The following is an 18,541-nucleotide window of genomic DNA, read 5'->3' as shown; positions in this document are numbered from 1 at the left end:
CCCAGCAGTGCCTCAGTTCAGCCAATTTCTGAAAACATTCAAGCTTTGAGTGACCTGTCCTAGGGTGGCACTGCCCACCCCACACATCCCCTTGTGCTGGCAGTTTATCCTCATACACATCTCTGCCCTCTTTACTCCATTCCAGAACTTCACTGTGCCTCAGTTTTGAGGGGCATTTACACTGCAAGAGGGTGAATTTAATGGCTAAAACATTAATTGTGGTGTACAGAGGTTTATACTGGAACACCAACAAATCAAATGACTCTCTTAAAAGGTCCCATCACATTACAGAGGCAGGACCCTGACACTCCAGTGCCCAAGTCACCTCCTGCAGACATGTAAAGTGCCTTAATGCCAACCAAATCAGACAGAAAATCCATATGAGGAAGATTTGCTAAATATTTGGGGGTTACATGTGTTTTGTATGACCTTTATCAAGACTGAGATCCCAAAGGAGTCAGCAGACATTGCTTTTACTCAGCAGATGCGGAAGCAGTTGCAAGAAGATAAATGTGTGCTGTGAGCAAGCAGCAGTGACCAACTGGGCTTTTCTCAGGGCAGTGCTTTTATTTAGGCTCAATAGCATGATATTCAGCCCAGAAATGCGTTCTGTGATCCTTAACATTCTCATGGAATTCAATCTCAGCTTGGCTTCCTGTTGACTGCCACAGGAACTGCTGCTTCCCATGGAACACCACTGTCTTCATGGTGCTGACATCTCGGACCTGCAGGAAGAAAAACCAAACCATTTCACCTCAGCAGGCTAGACATTAAATAAGTGCTTAAAAAATACTGGAGACTTGCAGATTGGTCACTCAGGGAAAAGCTGTGCTACAAAGGTTAGAAGAAATACAGCAGATATCAGAAATTCTCATTCCCATCAGAGATGGGAACACAACAGAGATCCCAGGCACGGGTTTGTGACTGAACTGTGCATCTGGGTGGAAATCTCTGATGGAGATGGGTTTGCTCCCACCCCAGTCATCCCACTGGGGTTCCTGCCTCCTCACCAGGATGTAGTTGAAGTGAGTGTGGTTGCCCCCAGGGCCCAGGTCAGTGCTGAGGGCACGGATGGAGATGCGCTGCCGCGGAGCCACCGTGATGAAAGTGCGGCACACCACGCCCTGCCTCCCCTCAGGAAACTGCACAGGATTCACTATTTCACCCTGGGGGCCAAACAGCTGCTGGTCACAGTCTGACAGAGCAAAGGGAGAAGAAAAAATGGATTAGAGAAGTATCCAGCACCTCCAAGGAAGAAATCATTTAAATGAAACACAGGCAGAACAGTTTTTTAGGGATTTTCAGCTGGGGACCTTTAAGCATCAGCAAATACCTGAGGGGGTTTGCTTTAAAACAAAGGGGCAGTCCACAATTAATACTGAATCCAACACTCCTCAAGAAGGGCATTGTTAGCTGCTAACAATCCATAGATTTCCATAGGCAACCACCATTCATGGAACTCTGTGGGCCTTAATCGAAAACAAGAGCAAAGCTTTCAGTACAATACCTTGGTAATATTTTTTGGTTGCAGTTCTGCTGCTGTACTGCAGAATGACCCCGTTTCCTGGCAGCACAACACGCTGTTTCACAATCAGAGTGTTGGTTCTGGAATTTATCAGTGACAGAGTGAGCTTCCTGCAGCCTGTCCGCCACATCATTCGCCCAGAAAACAGCAGGATCTCACCTGGAACAGAAGAGCACAGGGCCTAGAAACACTTTTCTTTTAAGTTAAAGCCAAAGTCTCTCTTAGACAGGTCTGGAATCAAGTAATTTCTGCATCTTGTTTCTATCTTATCAAAATCTGTCATGAGAACAGGCCAGTTAACTAATCTAACTGTTGATTCCAGCTAGAGGGTACATTAGTTTTATAACAGACCAAACCAAGCAGCTTCTTTAACCCCATAAGCTCCTTTCATCTCATATCTACCAACAAAACAGGGAGAAAACCACTGTGTGAGGGGAGAACAAGCAGCATCTTCATTTTGTTCCACCTGGCAACAACTTGGTGAGACAGAAAAACTCAGTAAAATGGTTTCAGAGATTACAGAGGCTCTGAGGCAGCCAGAGCTTCTCAAGGCACCAGAAAAGCTTGAGATGCAGCTTTGCCAAAGGGCCAGGCTGGACCCCAGAGCTCCAGGCAGTACCTGCAGTGCAGTTGAGGGAGCTCTCGAGGATGGTCACTGAGATCTCCTCCCTCAGGGGCCGCCCGATGGCCACCGTGCAGTCCCTGCTCTCCACGCCTGTCATGTTGATGATGCCAGTGGCATTGAGAAACAGGTTTCCACAGACACCTGGACAGCAGAGACAGGTGAGAAACACACCCAGAAGGAAATACAGGGAAACAATTCCCTTTGTGGCACTATAAGATAAGGTCACATATTCTGGGTAAAGCACAGGAAGAGTCACAGGATCCCAGAACATCCTGAATTGGAAGGGACCCACAAAAGGATCATCAAAATCCAACTCCTGGCCCTGCACAGGACTACCCCAGGAATCACACTACGTGCCTGAGAGTGTTGTCTAAACACTCCCTGGAGCCTTGAGCTGCTGTCCCACAGGCTCCCAGGTCAGAAGAGTTTTGGGAAGCACAGGGAAGCGAGTTTTTGTTCCTAGCTCAGGTGACATGGACATGCTGGAACAGCAGGTTTTCCCTCCCAGCCAGATGCATTCCCTCCCATGCTCCTGTCCTGTCTTGCAGCAGGATCCCCACAGCCCAGCTGCACACAAGAAGCTCCTTTTGGCTGTGCCCTTCTCACCTCCACTGGGCTTTGTCTGCTCCCGGGGCCCAGCAGACTGAGGCACATCCAGCTCCTTGTGTCTGTGCTCTGGGGCAGCTGCAGCTGTTGGCAGGTGTGTGGCTGGTGTCACTGGCTGCAGCTCTGCCCCAGGGGACTGGGTCCCCTCCTGCTCAGGACAGGGCCCTGCAGAGCAGCCACGCACCACGATGGCCTTGGGGAAGTGCCGGCAGAAAAGGGGGTTCACAGCCTTGTGGGTCAGAGAGCTGAGGCAGAAATCCTGCCTGGTCTGAATGCCATTGCCACAGGATGTTGAACACTGCAGAAGAACAAACCCACAGGCTTTTATCCCTGCATTCCAGGTGGTCTTTGGAAATAAATGAATTGATAAGCTCATGCATGATCTGGGGGGGTTCACTGATGCTCTTCTACCATTTGCCCTGTCAGTGCTCTTGTTCCATCAGCTATATGACGCCCCACCTTCCAGGGGACCTTCCAAACTATATGTTTAAATTGCAGAACCACTTCCTAAAAAAATCCCAAAATATCTGCATTCCAGGAGAAAACATGCCAAAACCATTTCTAAGCTGCAGCCAAAACTTGAGCTGAGGAAGGTGGGAAGCAAACCTACGGCTGCTAAACACAGGGCAGTGGAAAGGATGGAAAACACCCTGGAAAGAGTTTAGCATTTCTGTGGGAAGCCAATAGACAATAGAAGTTGTTATTTCTCCCCTGCAGCCTCCAGGGAAGGGAAGAGGTGGAAAATTTCTGCATGTGAAGGGGAGCAGGTACCTCTGACCACTCGCTGAAGCTCCACTCGTAAGAGCACGTGCGGATGACACAGGGGACACTGGTGAGGGGCTTCTCTGCCACAGGGCACAAATGTTCCTCCTGCAAGACCTCCTGGCCGTGGAGGGTCTGCACACAGGTGACCAGCTGCACTGCCAAGCCCAGCCCACAGCTGGAGGAGCAGGGCCCAGCTGGGGTTACCTTCCACCTGACAGGGCAGGGAGGACAAAAAGTGAGTTAGTGATGGGTCCCCACCCTGTCTCACTGCAGAAAAGGCACTGCAGCTCCCTCACCCTTCCTCCTTCTTCATCCTCTGCTTCACATGGTCTGTGGTGCTTGGAATGCAGCCTGGGGCAGCTTTGGAGTTGGATACAGAGGAAATTCCCATTTTGCCAGGAGCCCACAGATTTCAAATCCACACTGAATCTTACTCTGTGTCCATCACTGCCCTCCCCAGAGTGACACACACGGGTTTAACTGCAGGGACAATCTTATCTCCCTCCAAAACACACACACCCCTGAACTCAGATCAGGATCAGACCCAGAGGCCCTGGGAGTGGCATCCTGTAAGAAAAGTTGCAGTAACTTTCCAGTCCTACAGCAAACAGGGCAGGACAAGCTCACCACAAATCCTAAGGAAAGTGCAATGCATTTCCTTCAGTTTTCACAGCAGCTGTTCCAGATTCTGAGAATATTTAATTCTTGCTACTTTCCTTGATGCTCTGTGGAAACTGTACAGCTGGCAAATGTGTCACCACCTTCTGCAACTACAGATTTGTTCCTGCTTCCCCAGAGTAACAAGGGATCAAGAGGTCTTCAGTTTTTCTCTGGACTCAGACTCTGAGGACTACACTGATTTCTGTCTGAGATGTACCAGCACAGGAAACACTCTGAGTTTGCTGAGTATGGAGCAGTGCTACAGTTTTTGCAGCTGGCTGTGCTTCCAAAGCAGGGAAGAGTAGCCTGACCCTTCCTTTACCATGTCCCTGCAAACAGAGAGAGAAAGAAAGAACTCCTCACTGTCTCATTGTCTCCTTTACCTTGGTGGGCAGGGGTTGAGATCACAGACTTCCACCCTGCTCTCTGGCTTTGGCACTGGCTGACAGTTTTCCTCCTGGGTTTCTTCTTTGGTGTCAAAAGCCACACAAACATAGTGCAGCTGAGCCTTACCTAGGAAGGGAAGCAATCTGACTGTGTGGTTTGGATGCAAGGGTTGAAAATAGGTCAGAAGTGTCACATCTGCATGTAAAAAACAAGCAAACTCTGCCCAAGCCATGGCACTCTTACTGCACTCATCCCCCCAGCTCTGAAACACAGCCAGACCACCCTCCAATTATTCTGTTCCAAAAAAACTGTGATCACAGCTACTCTTGGAACTGTAGAGGGGGAAAGACCAGCTGGGCCTCGAGGTTCCCAGGCACTGAACTCACACCCACAGCCAAGCAACATTTCCCTGCAGCACAAAAAGGCCTCACCTCTACCACAGGAGACAGAACACTCCCCAGCTACAGGGCTCCAGACATACACAGTCTGATTTTCCAGCTGGACATGCCCAAGTGACTCCAGAGGCTGAAGTAAACGTGCATCTTCCTCCTCAGAACAGAGCAAAAAACAGCTGCCCTAAACAAACCACCACGAGGAACTGAGGGATCCAGCAGCACATTAAAGAGGGATGGAGCTGTCTAAAGTGACAGGATGAACTCTTAACTGGGCAGAGCAGTGGTGCAAACAACCCTCCAGGTTCCAAGAGTAAGCTGGTGGTTCTTAACTGCTGGATAAAAGTGCAAAGCTCCCAGTGAGGTTCCTGAAAAGCCAAGGCAGCAAACTCACTTTGTCCCAGCCCAAGGGGCAGACATTGACCACACATGGCACAAGGGAGAGGGGTTTTTCTTCTGCTGGGCACAGGCTGTCATCCACCACAGTCTCCAGGCCATCATGGAACTGCACACAGGTCAGGTTCTGCTGGGCAACTCCAGTCCCACAGGCAGCAGAGCATTCATCTCTCTGAGACAACTTCCACCTAAATGGGAGGCAGCTGCATCACCCCATTTCCCATCTGCATCAGGGAGGTTTATTACTCAGGACTGTTTACAGAAATGGGTCATGCAGAATATTCAGCTTCTCTGTGTCAAAAGCTTTGTCTGGATATGACTGAGAGGACAGTTTAAGTCCTTTCAAGGACTAAAAGCACCTATGCTATAGGCTACAGTTGACAGTGCAATCACTTTTTGTTGAACACTAAAAGGTCTCTGAGGGCACTGTCTGGGCAGGCTTGGCCCTTGGTCCTCCTTCCCAAAAAATCATCACAAGGGTCAACCCTCTTTGCTGGCACCATCTTGGAAAGGATGTGAGAGGCATCTTCTTCTGGAGATGCCCTTAAATAACTTCATTTAGCAGATTACTGTAAAACACTGAAGGACTATTTCTCATTCCTTCAGCTGACATCTCAATTATCTCACAGGACCAGGAGAGACAGAACACGGTTTGGGATCTGCTACCTCATTATAATTAGGAGGAAACTACTTCCTACTTCTCCTTTTTTTTTTTGACCTTGACAGCACAAATACAGAGCCTGAGTTAAGTGGCAGAGCAAGGCAGGAATTGAGCTGAGCTCCCAGGAACACCAACCTGTAGAGGCATGGCTCCATGGCACAGGGCTTGTGCTCTGGGAGGGGCTGTGGCAGCTCCAGACACCTCTGATCCTCTGTTACTTCATTCTTGGTCTGATCAAAGCACACGTGAGCCACTGGCTGCACCCCTGGGACACAAAAGGAAAAGGAATTGAAGTTACAACCAAAGTGAACAGCTCCTCTCTGTTATGGAAGGATGATGCAGTGATTTTGCTTTACTGGATCACCTGGGTAAGAAAATGGGCTGTGTAGGAATTCAGACTTCCTGTAAACACACAAACTCCTTTTTGTGATATAACCTCCCTCAAGAGTTTTAAAGTGATTTTCCAAGGTGAGCACCCCAGCAGAGGAGAAGTCTGATTGATAACCCACTGCCAAAATGGAAAGGTTGCTCTAAGCTGGCTGTGTGAAAGAACAAAGATATCAATCATAATTTGGAACAAATGACTTCTAATGATCTGTCTGATGAGGGACAGCAAATAGGCTCTAGGAGGGAGCTGCTTTTAAATGCCACTGTGTAGAAGTGACCAGGTACTATCATCACACAGCCCCTGTGCTCAAACAGCACCAGCCTCCTCAAAGGCATCTGCAGAGCCAAAACCAGAGGCACTGGGAGAGAAACTGGAGACTTGCAGTGCCTGCAGCAGGCTAGGAATGAAATATTCATAAGATACAGCTATAGAGAAGACTTTAAACAATAATGAACATAAAAAGCAAAGCAGATGAAAAGTCAAACTCGAAATTACAAGCAAAGCTAAAAGGAGTCTCCTTTCAGTGAATGGGCTACAAGGAGAGCCAGGCATTCCTGAATCTCCAGCAGCATGCCCCTGAGCACCAAATGTCCAGAATCCATCAGCAGCCTCATCTTTGCTCTACTCTCCTTGTTTTCAAATAATGACTGTTGCTGAGGAGGGCTGTGCATCACTTTCAGCTCTCAAGGTGCAATTTCAGCCCAGATTCCCAACTTTCTGTTAAGTCCTGAGTTTCTCATTCTTTTTTCTGTTTGTGGCTGCTTTAGCTGGAGGCTCTGGAGCCTTCTGAGCTCCAGGGTTTCAGCAATCACTTCCCCTGGGGGATTTGCTGGAGAAAAGCTCTCCAGGCATAACCAGTTATGTGGATTGACTTGCATAAATATTCATTAATGCATTTTCTAAATCCTTGTCACAGAAGTCTTGAGAGGCCTGACAGTGTGATCTGAATTATCTGGTAAACAAGATGTCAGGCCATCTATCAGAGAGAACTGTTACAATCTGCATTATGATTCCTTTAGGGAGGCAGAAAGGATTAGCCATGGCACAGGAATAGAATTCAAAGAAGGAAGTTTCATAATTAGCTCTGAGGCTTTAGTTAGACACCAGATATCCCTTTGGTCTCAGACTTCTGATGTTTAGCCAACTTCAAATTACAGTCTTCAGTAACTTTGAAAAATCTGAGAAATTTATTTAGTCTTAAAACCAAGAGTTCAGTTAAAACCTATTTAAAAATCCTCTATGTGATCAAACATTTTCAGTATCATTTTGATGATTCAGCTCATTTGCTGATTAGTTAATTTAATTCAAAAGCTTCACCACTTTTTCCTTTGGTTCAGTTGAACACTAGCAAACATTTCCAGCAATCTGGTTTGAAATTCAGTTCAGACCAAAGGAGAAGTCTCCATAAAAAGTAAAGACTGAGTCCTGCTGCCTCACCTTCCCCACAGGTCACTGAACATGGGCCCTGCTGAGGAACCCACACATAGGTCAGGCTCTCCCTGGGGACAAAGTAGCTGAAGGTGATGTCTGGGTTGGTGGCATTGCCATACTCCTTTGTGTACCTCCTGTAGACCTGGGAAGGAAAAACTGTGGTCAGTGCAGAAGAAAACTTGGATTTATTTCTCAGGATGGAGGAAGGAGAAGCCAGTTTCCCTTCTTTCCATCCAATCCTGAGCCTCACTGCAGTGCCTCAGTCCCAGCCAGATGCAGTCAGAGCACCCACCCTGTGAATTCTGGGCACTGAAAGTGACTCAGCCAAGCAGAAGGTTTAACTCAGGGTGGTTTTCCCCACACAATCCTGCCTGTGGGGAGCCAACCCCCAGCCTTTCCCAAGAACAGCAATCCCATCACTCTTCAGTGAACCCCAGCCTTGGGCACTGAGTCACCTGAATCACCACACCTGGATTCTGCAGCAAAGCCACCCAAACCAGGCCACTTCTGACTGGCCCCCTTCCAACTCTGCTGCTTTAATTCACCTGTATTTCAATTTCTTCCTGTGTTGGCCCATCCACATGGATTTCCTCCAGGCTTGGCAGGTTGTTCTGGGTGAGGAACACTCGGTATTTGAGCTGCTTGTCCTCCAGAACTGATGGGTAGGTGACATTCAGTGAGATTTTTCCTTTTCCAGCCACCACATACTCTCCTTTAACCTTCACAGCTGGAGAAACCAGAGGAGCAGTGAGTTAAGAGACATGATGTGGTCACCAGGATCCCCTGGTGCTGGCAGCTGCTGGCTGCCCACTTGGCAGGAACCAGTTTGATCCAAGTTTGGAGCATGGCTCCATCAGCTTCCCACTGGAGAGCATCCCACAAGCAAAATGCAGCACCAAAAATTCCATTTCTTTGTTTGCACAAGCTCCTTTCAGCCCTGCCTGTATCCCCTCCTCTCCTTTTCATTCCACTCACCCAGGTGTGTGAAGAGAGGCCTCCTGTTGGTGACATGGACTGAGGTGGTGTTGTAGGGCAGGGACAGGAATGTCACATACTCTGGAAGGGTGGAAAGGAGAAAGATGTGGTCACCTTACACCACTGAAACCCTGTGGGAAAGGATGGGGGCTGCAGCTCAACTCCTAAATTCACCCTGAGCCTGCTCCTTGCCTTGAACAGTGATGGTGACACAGCAAACACAGCTGAGCTGCATCCTGTGTCCTGCTCTCACATTTCTTTGGTTCTTTTTAGGTTCTCTGCTAATCTCTACATGAGACTGCAAGAGCCAGACCAGTTCCCAAATTTAACAAATCAGGAAGCATGGACAACACTCTCAAGGACATGGTGGGATTGGTGGGCTGTCCTGTGCAGGGCCAGGAGCTGGAACGATGATCCTTGTGGGTCCCTTGGGATATTTATGATTCTGTGATCTGATATCACCCCCAGCTCCCAACAGTTTACAGGACTTCCCAAACAGTTACATTTCTGACCCACATCCAGAGAATTATGACCAAAAAGGGCATTCTGCCCACCTCCCTCAGCACTGACCACCCAAAATCCATCTCCACACCCTCCATAAAATAAAACCAAGCAGAAGCAGAAGGGGGAAGGAAGAAGATTTGGAACACTGCACACAAACAGAGCCTGAGGGGGAGGACTACACACCTTCAGCTTTCCCTTCTGTGTAGGATCCACTCACTTTGGTGCAGGTGGAGTTGTCACCCCCACAGACCTTGCAGGGATCCATGGCCTTCCTGGAGCCCATCTGGCCATCACACCCGAATGCCTGAGGGGAGCAGAGGGCAGAGCTGTCAGCCTGGCCTGCTCTGAGAAAACAAGAGAGTAAAAGCAACATCCAGAGTTCCTGAAACTGCCCTTTCCATTTGGAATCTGGATTTAGGAAGACAACAAAGGAAAAGCTGTGTTTGTACCAAGGGCTGCCACTGGGCAGCAGAGTGCAAAGCCAGGGACTGGGAGGTCTTAGCTGAGAGCACAACTCTCAGCAACTGTGACATTTTCTTTCCCATAAGAAGCAGCTCAAAAAATCTCTCCTGTGACCTAAACCCAAAGCTCTGTGCTCTCTTCTATGAACTCTTTCTGGAGGGAGGGAGGAAGGCAGGAAAAAACAAAAGCCCAAGAGGACAGTAAACATGAATGGCAGGTTCTAAAGGAATCTTTAGCTCCCCAGGCTCCAAAGCCAAACCCAGCTCACATCACTTCAGTGCCATGGAACTCAGAAGAGAGATTCTATCCCCATTCCCACGAACAAGACTAATTTACACAAAGCTACAGGAGGATCTCAGCAGGCTTAACAGCAAAACATGTGCAACTGCTGAATTTATGCTGCAGCCACTGATCCCAGGCCTTGGAAGCTGCCATAACATGCATATTTATCACTGCTGCCAATGAAAGAGCCAAAATCAGAACAGGTTGTGCCTACACCCTCTGCTGTTCACAGGGGGAAACACTTCACAAAACATGATGAGCACGAGGATAATGAGAAAAACATAAAATTTACAAGGAGTATTCTGGGAATGTAAAGAAACAACAGAAAACATCCAGCCGGGTCAGCACTGAGCAGTTCCTAAAATGCAGACGGCGCGGGGGAGTTGTGTCCAAGGTCATCAGGAAAGAATGCCTTCCTCAGGTCCAATCCAGGAAAAAAGTCCACGAGCTAGACTGCAGTTTTGATCAGCAATGCTCCAAAAATCAATATGTCGACTTGTGATGCCCAGGTTTTGCTCCTTATCTTGCCACTGACTCAGTGATTCAAGCCATGGAACTTCCCTCCAAGACTGCCAGCATTTTATGGGGCTAATTACAGCAGGCAAGCTGAGCAGCTAATGATGTCTCCTCCACCAACACATAAACCAATTGCTTCTTGGATTAGGGATGAATAGCCCTGTGTGTTTACTGCATAATTAGCAGAATGTCTTATCTAGAGGGCGTTGGATGCACAGACAGAACAGTAGATTTTGGATTCTATCCAACACACCAAGAACAAAACTCTCTTCTGAGAAGAGCTTGCTCTGTTGTTTGGGACACTTTGTTTTTTCCTAGCAGGATTTCCCCTGACTCCTGTGGTGCAGATCACCTGCCAGGGGCTCCCCTGGACTCCCCAGTCACTTACTCTGCATCTCCCCATGACACACAGCTGGAGATCCCCGTGGTGCTCCGTGTCATCCTGCTCACACCTGGTTCCATCCAGGAAATGGTCCCCACGGCTCACCATGAACTCCTTGCCCACAGCCCTGCACATGTGCTTGCAGAGCAGGTCCCCTGGAGCAGGCAGGCACAAGGAAGGGGTTATTCTTTCAGGAAGGCACGTGGCTGCTCATCAAGCAATGGGAAAAAACCCAGAGAGGCTGTGGACTCCCATCCCTGGAAGTGTTCAAGGCCAGGCTGGAGAAGGCTTGGAGCAGCCTGGGATAGTGGAAGGTGTCCCTGCCATGGTGGGATGAGTTTTAAGGCCCCTTCCAACCCACACCATTTTGGGATTCTATGATCTCTCATAAAGCACCCAGGTTTCATGTGAAAACTAAACCAACTCAGTGAAATAGCCTTTTCATTCCAAAGTACAGAGGTCCATGAGCACAAACTGGGGTTCCACATTTCTTACCTTTGGCAAAGCCAACAGCAGAGGTCCAGGTATAAAAGGATGGTGCTTCTACATCAAGGTACAGTGGCTTTAAATTTGTTGCTGCACACTGTTCAGCCATGAAGTCCTGCTGGGTGACCAGACAGGCCTGGATCCCAGAGAGATAATTGTGTAAGGAAAGGAAGTGACTGAGCACTGACACTCAACCCTCTAGCTAAAGGCAAAATGCAGTGCCTGGTGATTAAAACACCCAAACAACTGCAAAGAAAGAAAACCACTTTAAAGGAAGGCTGCAGGATATGCAGAGAATTGTGCTTGGAAGCTGATATCTTTGCAATTTATACACAATAAATAGATAAGGAAAACAGGAACAATACAAGAAAGCCCATCTGAAGAAAACCATCATTGTGAGTCACTATTTTCTCAGCATCTGTCCTGCTATGGGGCATAGAGAAAATGCTTCATTACATGTGAACAGTGCTATTAAATAATCCTGCTGCCTTCCATGGCACAAATACCTCTCCTGCTGTCAGACAGATGGAGGCTGTACACCAGATCTTTACCAGAGCAGTCAGCTGTGGGAAGGACAGTCACAAAACACCCATCCCTCAAAGGGCTCAACAGTGAGGCAGAGGTTCAGATGCTGCTGAGCTCCATTACCTGCGTGTTGCACATCTCTGCTTGCATGCTGGCACCGCGGCACTCCTGCCCCCCAAAAGCAGGCCTGGAAATGACAGAATTCCTCAACAGAGGCAGGTTTGTCCCAGGCAAAGAGGAAGACTCACCCCTGAGGCCCTGAGCACAGGCGGGTGCCCACATCTCACCTGGGGTTGTTACAGAAGCGCTGCCTCAGCAGCACGCCCCCGCCGCAGCTGCGGGAGCAGGGGGACAGGGGGCTCCAGGCAGACCAGTGCCCATGCACCACAGCCATGGGGTTCAGTTCCTCCAGAGAGCTGCACTGACCCTTGGAGCACCACTAGGACCAAGAACACACAGAGCTGGCAGCAGTGAACACAGCAGGGCTGGGATCGAAAAGGCTGGCACAAGTCCCTGTCTTTGGCAGGTCAGTAACAGAGTCCCAAGGGGAATGAGGCACCTTCTGACAAGAGGCTGAAGAGTCCCCTTCCTAATTAGGGTCTAACATGAGGCTGGGGTCAAAGCAAAGAGCACACAGGTCGTTTCAAGTAGGAGAGCTCAGATATCAGGCTATAGAACTGCAAAGCAACTCCAGAGAAAAAGACAAGGTGGAAAGACCTTGAAAGATCAGTACATAACAGTACCCGTTTAGGACTGGTTTTAGCTCCCTGACCAAGAGGCAGTGAGTGCCAGACACTGACAGAGCTCTGCTGCCTGAGCCCCACAGCCCCCACACCCAGTCCTGGTGGGAGCCTCCTTACCTTGTTGATGCCACACTCAGTTCCATCCAGGAGGGGCACCAGAAGCCGAGTACAGCTGGATTTGTCTGCTGGCTGTACATGGCATGAGAGAACTTTACACATGTCCTGGTGTGACAAGAAAATCAGGGAGTTCAGGGAGTCAGGCTCAACAACACAGAACCAAAAGTCTAAAGAGGGCATGCCCCAGGTTTTCTCCTTGACACCCAACAATGCAAATTCCTTCATTTTTCCTGCTATTGGGCAAAAGCTGTGGGCAAGTCAAAAGATCCTCAGTGTAGTGATCACCAGCTGTAATGCTGGAAGATGATCAACTGAAGCAATTAAAGTTGCACCCACCTTTGTGTTTCCTCATTAACAAAACATGTCCAGATGGCAGCTATTAAACACGCTGTGCTTCCCAGACAAAGGGATTTGAGCCATGGCAGGGAAGCTGGAGGAATCCAGTGAACAAGAATTCCCCAAGGCAGGACCCTGAGTGGGTGCACCCAGCACTGCCAGCTGTGCACAACAGCACCCAACTGTGCAAACCTTACAGGAGATTTACGTGGAGGAAGGAGGTGATGAAGAGAAGGGAAACATTTTGAAAGCTTTGCCAAGAAATCTGTGGCAGAAAAGCACCTTCGATCCCTTCAGAATAAAAATGCTGCCAGCCAGTTCTCCCGAATTTTGGCTCCTGAACATTTCCCAGCTGCCCCTTAGCAAGACAAACAAACTTTCTACCTACAACATTGGTGTCAGCAAAGGTGCAAGCTGTGGCCACGCTCCCAAAGGCAATTTTACACTGCTCATCTGCTCCGTAGTACAAGCCAGGCTTCCACCCCGGGATGCTGCCGTCCATGTCCGGCAGGTCATTCAAGCAGCTTGTTTGGCCTGTACTGATAGAAACATGAGGAATAACACTTTCCCAGCTGTGGGTAGTGAGGACAAGGACATGTTTGCAGACTTGTGCTGAGTTTCACTCTGGGAGTTGGCTGCTGCTTTCCCAGACAACACATGCTCGCTGTGGGCTGGGATGGATTTAGTTGCAGCAGCTGCCTGGAGGTTCTCACAGTTCCCTGCTGCTGGAGCTCTATCCATTCCTTTCCTGCACCCAGCCAGCACAGCCTGCAGTGCCTGGATGCTCTGATGTTGTAAATAAAATGTGCAGGCTGAGCCAGTGTCTGAGAAATCCAACCCAGCCCAGGCACGTCAGGCACCAACCAAAGCCACTTCCAGCTATGTAAAGCAAAAACTGGGTTTAACCTCAGCAACAAGTGCTAAGAAACAAACAAACCCCAAGCTTTTCACTGTTCCTCATTTTTCAAGAAACTTTTTTATTCTTTGAGTTTTTCTCTCTTAAGCTCCCAGCACAGGGAGCTGAAGAACTCAACCATTCCCTTACCTGACAAGGGCCAGGAACTGCTCCCGACTGCAGGGAGACCAGGTGAGGTCGATGCTGTTGTGGTTTCCTGCTGAGCCCATGATGTAACCACTGCTGCTGCACAGATTCCCCTCCCCATCGTGGGCAATGCCAAGGCTGTAAAGAAGCAGCACAGAGCCCTGAGAAGAGGAAACCCAGAGTCTGGAGCCTCCCTTCTCTAAGCAAGGACTGAGCTCCCTCTGCAGCCCTTCCTTCTTCTGTTGTCACAAAGAGTTTCTCTCCTCTTTGCAGCTTCTAATTGTCACAGGACATGCAGGGATGCAAGAAATGCAAGAAACTCTTTCCAAAATAGTCCATGATGATAACCAAAAGGGTTAGAATAATCCATGGGGAATTCCCTTTTATTTCAAAAGGTCCTTTGGCTTCTTTCCTTAAACTGGAGGATGTTTTTACCTGAATAAAACCTGCTGGGCTGCTCTGGCAGTTTCCTACTGACCTGTGCCCAATCTCATGGGCTATGGTGACTCCAAGGTCAAAGCCAGTGTCCTGGGTAATGACACAGCTCCAGAAGGAGGAGCAGACTCCCCCTAACTGAGTCACTCCACGAAGCTCCTTGTTCCCATCAGGCAACTCCAGGTCAAACCTAAATAAAGAGGAAAGAGCAAAGAACCCCCCACAGCTAAAAAAGCCAGGTCTAGACATCCAGCTGAATTTATCTGAGCCTTGCCAGCTATCTAACATTTCTTTTGACACGAAGACATTTTGACATTACTTTTGAGCCCACTGCTCAAATTTTATGATGATTCCACATTAAAAAATCCAAACCTCCTCAGACAAGCAGAACTGAATAAAACAACCTAATCCTATTTCCCAAAACAACTTAATCCTATTTCCCAGTCCCTCCCAGGGCAGGGAGCTCAGCACCTGGTGATGTAGAGGACAATGTCAGCGTGCTGGGGGTCAGAGTCGTTCTGGGGGTTCACCTTCTTGCTCCACTCACACACACTGATGAGGGAGGAGGTGATGTTGGTGGTGATGTTCAGCTCTGCCTGCAGGGAAGGCACACGTTGGCACGTTCCAAACAGCCTGGAGCCTGGGCAAGCCTCAAACCCAGCCCTCCCCTTACCTCTGGCTCTCTCAAAACCAGCATCTGCATGAGGTGAACTCTGAAATGAGCCCCCAGGGAGGCATCTCTGAGCAGCTCTGCTCCCTGAGAAGAGACACAAAGGATTCAATAAAAAAGGGGCCTTGGGGACGCCCACTCCCTGCTCCCAAAAACTGGGCTGCACTCATTACAAAGGTAACTACAGCACTAACATATGCACTACAAATGTGAATAAATCTGTCAAGAGATGAGAAGTGGTTGGATTTGTCAGATGCTCTGAAGCAAAGAGAAGAATCTGCAGGAAAAGTTTCACAGGGTAGAGTGAATGCTACAGGCTTTTCTGCAGTACACACAGAGAAAAATTCTTAATAATAGCAGAAAGAGAAATGAAAATTCTGCAATAGAAATAAAACAGTGAAATGTAAAATATGTAAAAAATCAGTGGGATTTAGCTCAATCCCACTGAAAGCAACAGGGTGAGAAAACTCTTTACCTGAGTTGTAACATGAGTAATGAAATTAAGAGCTAGCTTTTCTATGTGGGTTTTAAATCCTCTAAGATCTTCTTTTACTCCTTGCACAAGGGAACTGGGGGGATTTCATGCCCAGGGAAGCACAGAGGAATGCCTGCACATGAGTTCTGAACCAGGCACAGCTGATCCCACCCCCCTGAGGTCCTGCCTGGGGCACGGGGTCCCAAGGCCTGAGGCACTCACAATGTTCAGGTTGGCCAGCACGTAACGCTCCGTGTCCTCTTTGTGGTACAAGTAAACATCTGGCCCTGCCACCACCATCAGCTCCAGATGTTTGACAGCTGTCTCAGCCCTCTTGTGCAGGCGAGGAGGAGCCCACCCTGCTGGACAGCACAGAGGGACACCAGGAGTCAAATGCACCATAAAAGGTCCTACAGATCCACTCCCTCTCCCCAAAAGCTGCAACAACTCAGCTGCAAGTCCACTTCTGCAGGGGCTTGCTCAGCTTTCCCACTTCTGGTGGTGTCTTTCACCTGGCAGCAGCTTTAGCAACACACCTGTGCTATCAAAATAGCAACCAGCCACACCAGACACGCTGGGCACACCTCAGCGAGGTGAGGAACCTTTTCAGGTCTACCCCTGTATTTGTAAACAGCAATTTCTCCTCTGAGCTCATGGAAGCAATGCTCCAGGAGACAGCTTTTCCAGCAGGGCTGTTACCTCTGGCTGGTTTTGCCTCTCCTGCAGCACTTTTGAAGAGGATGTGGGGGCTAGAGAAGCCGAGGTCCTTCAGCAGAGCCACATCTTTGCTCCTGACTGGCCTGATGTGAACCTTCTCCTCGCCCACGGTGACCACTCCTTGCTGAAGCAGATAAAATTCCACCTCTGAGTTATTTGCTATCCATGGGGATGGCAAGGATTTATTCAGTGGATGGTTCACACAGTTTGGAGCAGGAAGCTGCCACCCCAGAGGCTGTTCCTGCTCATACTCACCAGCTGCCCTTCACAGTAAGTGACTCTGCTCCTGGCCCCAGGAGGCTGCAGGGATTTTCCACCTGCAAAGCAGCTCCCTGGGAATCTCCTCAGTAAAATCAAGGAAGAGTTCACCAGCTGGCTGCTCACAAAGGAGGAGGACAGGAGGGCATGGTCCTCGAGGAATTCAAAGGCATAGAGCTGCCCCCAGGCCTGGATGGAGCAGTGCTGGACCCGGCAGGGCCTCAGCCCAAAACGTTCTTCTTGACAAGAGCAAGCTGGCTCAGCCACAACAAACTCAGGTACTGAAAGAAATGAAACAAGACCAGAACAAGGGGAGCAGTTATGAGAAAGGCTGATACACAAAAACCCAATGGAAGGTCTATTTCCCCAGGAAAAATTCCCTACAAATGACAACTGTGTCATCTTGGGGTCATGGTGCCAACAGCCAGAGAATTTCTGTGCTTTTGTGTATTCCAAAGTGAGGATAATCTGACTGGGAACACACAACAGAAAACTGGCACCGAATTTATTGCAGATTTTGCTCTCCCAATTCAGAGAACAGTCCATCTAAAAAGGCTGAGACAGTTTTGTTCCTGCAGATTTTAATTATTACTGAGTGGGAATTATCACAATGCAGACAAAGACACTGGGATGAGCACTAGGTGAACTCACAAGGAGACAACACCCTTCCTTTAGGGATTTGAGACTTCAAAACATCTTTATTCTGAGCTATCATCAATGCAGACCCAAAATTCAAATCTATTTGTGCATTTATTAAAAATAATAATAATTAACAAGTATTTAAAGTTACACTTAGTCTAGAGCTTTTATCAGAAGAAAAACACCAATACAGAGAATGGGGACTGAGCAGAAATGTGCAAAGAGGTTGAGCACATCTCCTTGAGCACATCTGAAGCTCTGACACATCCCTCCATCCACTCACACTGAGACCCACGTTGTCTCGCCCGCACTGGGACTCGGAAACACCAAATGCTGGTCATTTCAGGGGGTGTTAATCAGAGATTGTTAATCAGGGGTTGTTAATCGGGGTGGTTAATCAGTGTTCTCTGCCCTGTCAGCCACACAGGTCAGAAACCAGCGGCCAGGTGTGCTCTAAACCGAGGGACGCTGAGCCCTGCGTACCATCAGCCACTGAGCGGCTTCCAAAGTAAGACAGAACATCTCCCGCCTCCAGAGCGCCCAGGAATTTCTGCAACAAGAAGAAGAAGAGCAAAACGAGATGGACACGAGGCTCTCCCTTCGCTGGAGCCGAGCTGGAAGGAACGGAGCCAACAGAGCCCCTCAGGGCTCTGCTCCGCCGCAGCACGGGGGCACAGAGCAGCTTCATCTTCCTGATTAGCGACCTCGGACGGAGTTTGGCTTAGAACCGCGTCGTCTCCTCTTCTTTTTCTTTTTTTTTTTTTTAATTTTTTTCTTGGCTTAGAACCGCGTCGCCTCCTCTTCTTTTTCTTTTTTTTTTTAATTTTTTTAGCTTTTCTTAGAAGGCCGGCAGCGTTCCTGGAAGGGCCGGTGCGAGGCCAGACTCACCTCAGGGAGCCAGCACAGCCCCAGCGGGAGCACGGCGAGCGCCCGCAGCGCCCAGCTGACGGTCATGCCGGACGGGCCCAGCTCTCCCAGCCCAGCACCGAGAGTTTTGGGCCCAAAGCATCACGTGGAGCGGAAGGGGAGAGCAAAAGCGGCCTTTGAGCAAACGGCCTCTGAGCAAACACGCTCCGAGCGGGCCCGCGGGGGCCGCGGCCGCGCCGGCAGCTGGAGCGCGGCCGCCCTTGCGCAATGGCCG

General features: G+C 49.1%; 1 protein-coding gene across 3 annotated transcripts; it reads right to left on the bottom strand.

The window, feature by feature from the left end:
• Nucleotides 1–547: 547 nt before the first annotated feature.
• Nucleotides 548–18,502, bottom strand: ADAMTS13 (ADAM metallopeptidase with thrombospondin type 1 motif 13). Of its 3 annotated transcripts, none has more exons than XM_039730709.1 (29): nt 18,289–18,502; nt 17,884–17,950; nt 16,759–17,042; nt 16,486–16,627; nt 16,009–16,148; nt 15,315–15,398; nt 15,113–15,237; nt 14,685–14,831; nt 14,210–14,344; nt 13,553–13,703; nt 12,829–12,933; nt 12,256–12,407; nt 12,092–12,155; nt 11,453–11,579; nt 10,964–11,112; nt 9,499–9,619; nt 8,812–8,892; nt 8,382–8,563; nt 7,843–7,978; nt 6,153–6,282; nt 5,355–5,544; nt 5,000–5,117; nt 4,565–4,694; nt 3,528–3,732; nt 2,757–3,054; nt 2,145–2,291; nt 1,508–1,684; nt 1,011–1,195; nt 548–725 (listed from the first exon to the last, which is right to left on the bottom strand). In XM_039730709.1, the coding sequence occupies exons 1-29, from the start codon at nt 18,352–18,354 to the stop codon at nt 567–569; spliced, it is 4,197 nt and encodes a 1,398-aa protein (XP_039586643.1). In that variant the 5' UTR covers nt 18,355–18,502; the 3' UTR covers nt 548–566. The 3 variants fall into 3 exon arrangements, with proteins under 3 accessions (XP_039586643.1, XP_039586645.1, XP_039586644.1); XM_039730711.1 differs by having other exon boundaries at nt 5,000–5,114; XM_039730710.1 differs by having other exon boundaries at nt 16,009–16,145.
• Nucleotides 18,503–18,541: the final 39 nt, after the last annotated feature.

The sequence above is a fragment of the Passer montanus genome, unplaced genomic scaffold (genome assembly GCF_014805655.1).
Source record: "Passer montanus isolate IOZ18808 unplaced genomic scaffold, ASM1480565v1 scaffold73, whole genome shotgun sequence".
NCBI classification, from domain to species: domain Eukaryota; kingdom Metazoa; phylum Chordata; class Aves; order Passeriformes; family Passeridae; genus Passer; species Passer montanus.
The sequence above is the reverse complement of the archived record's forward strand: the minus strand, read 5'-3'. Positions and strand labels throughout refer to the sequence as shown.

Excerpts from the sequence above, each read along its gene's own strand:
- ADAMTS13 (XM_039730709.1), bottom strand. The coding sequence starts at position 18,354 with ATGACCGTCAGCTGGGCGCTGCGGGCGCTCGCCGTGCTCCCGCTGGGG. Across the intron at positions 8,893-9,498 it reads CACAGAAGGGAAAGCTGAAG|AGTATGTGACATTCCTGTCC; the intron begins GTGTGTAGTCCT and ends CCACCCTTCCAG. Across the intron at positions 7,979-8,381 it reads AGGAAGAAATTGAAATACAG|GTCTACAGGAGGTACACAAA; the intron begins GTGAATTAAAGC and ends TTTCCTTCCCAG.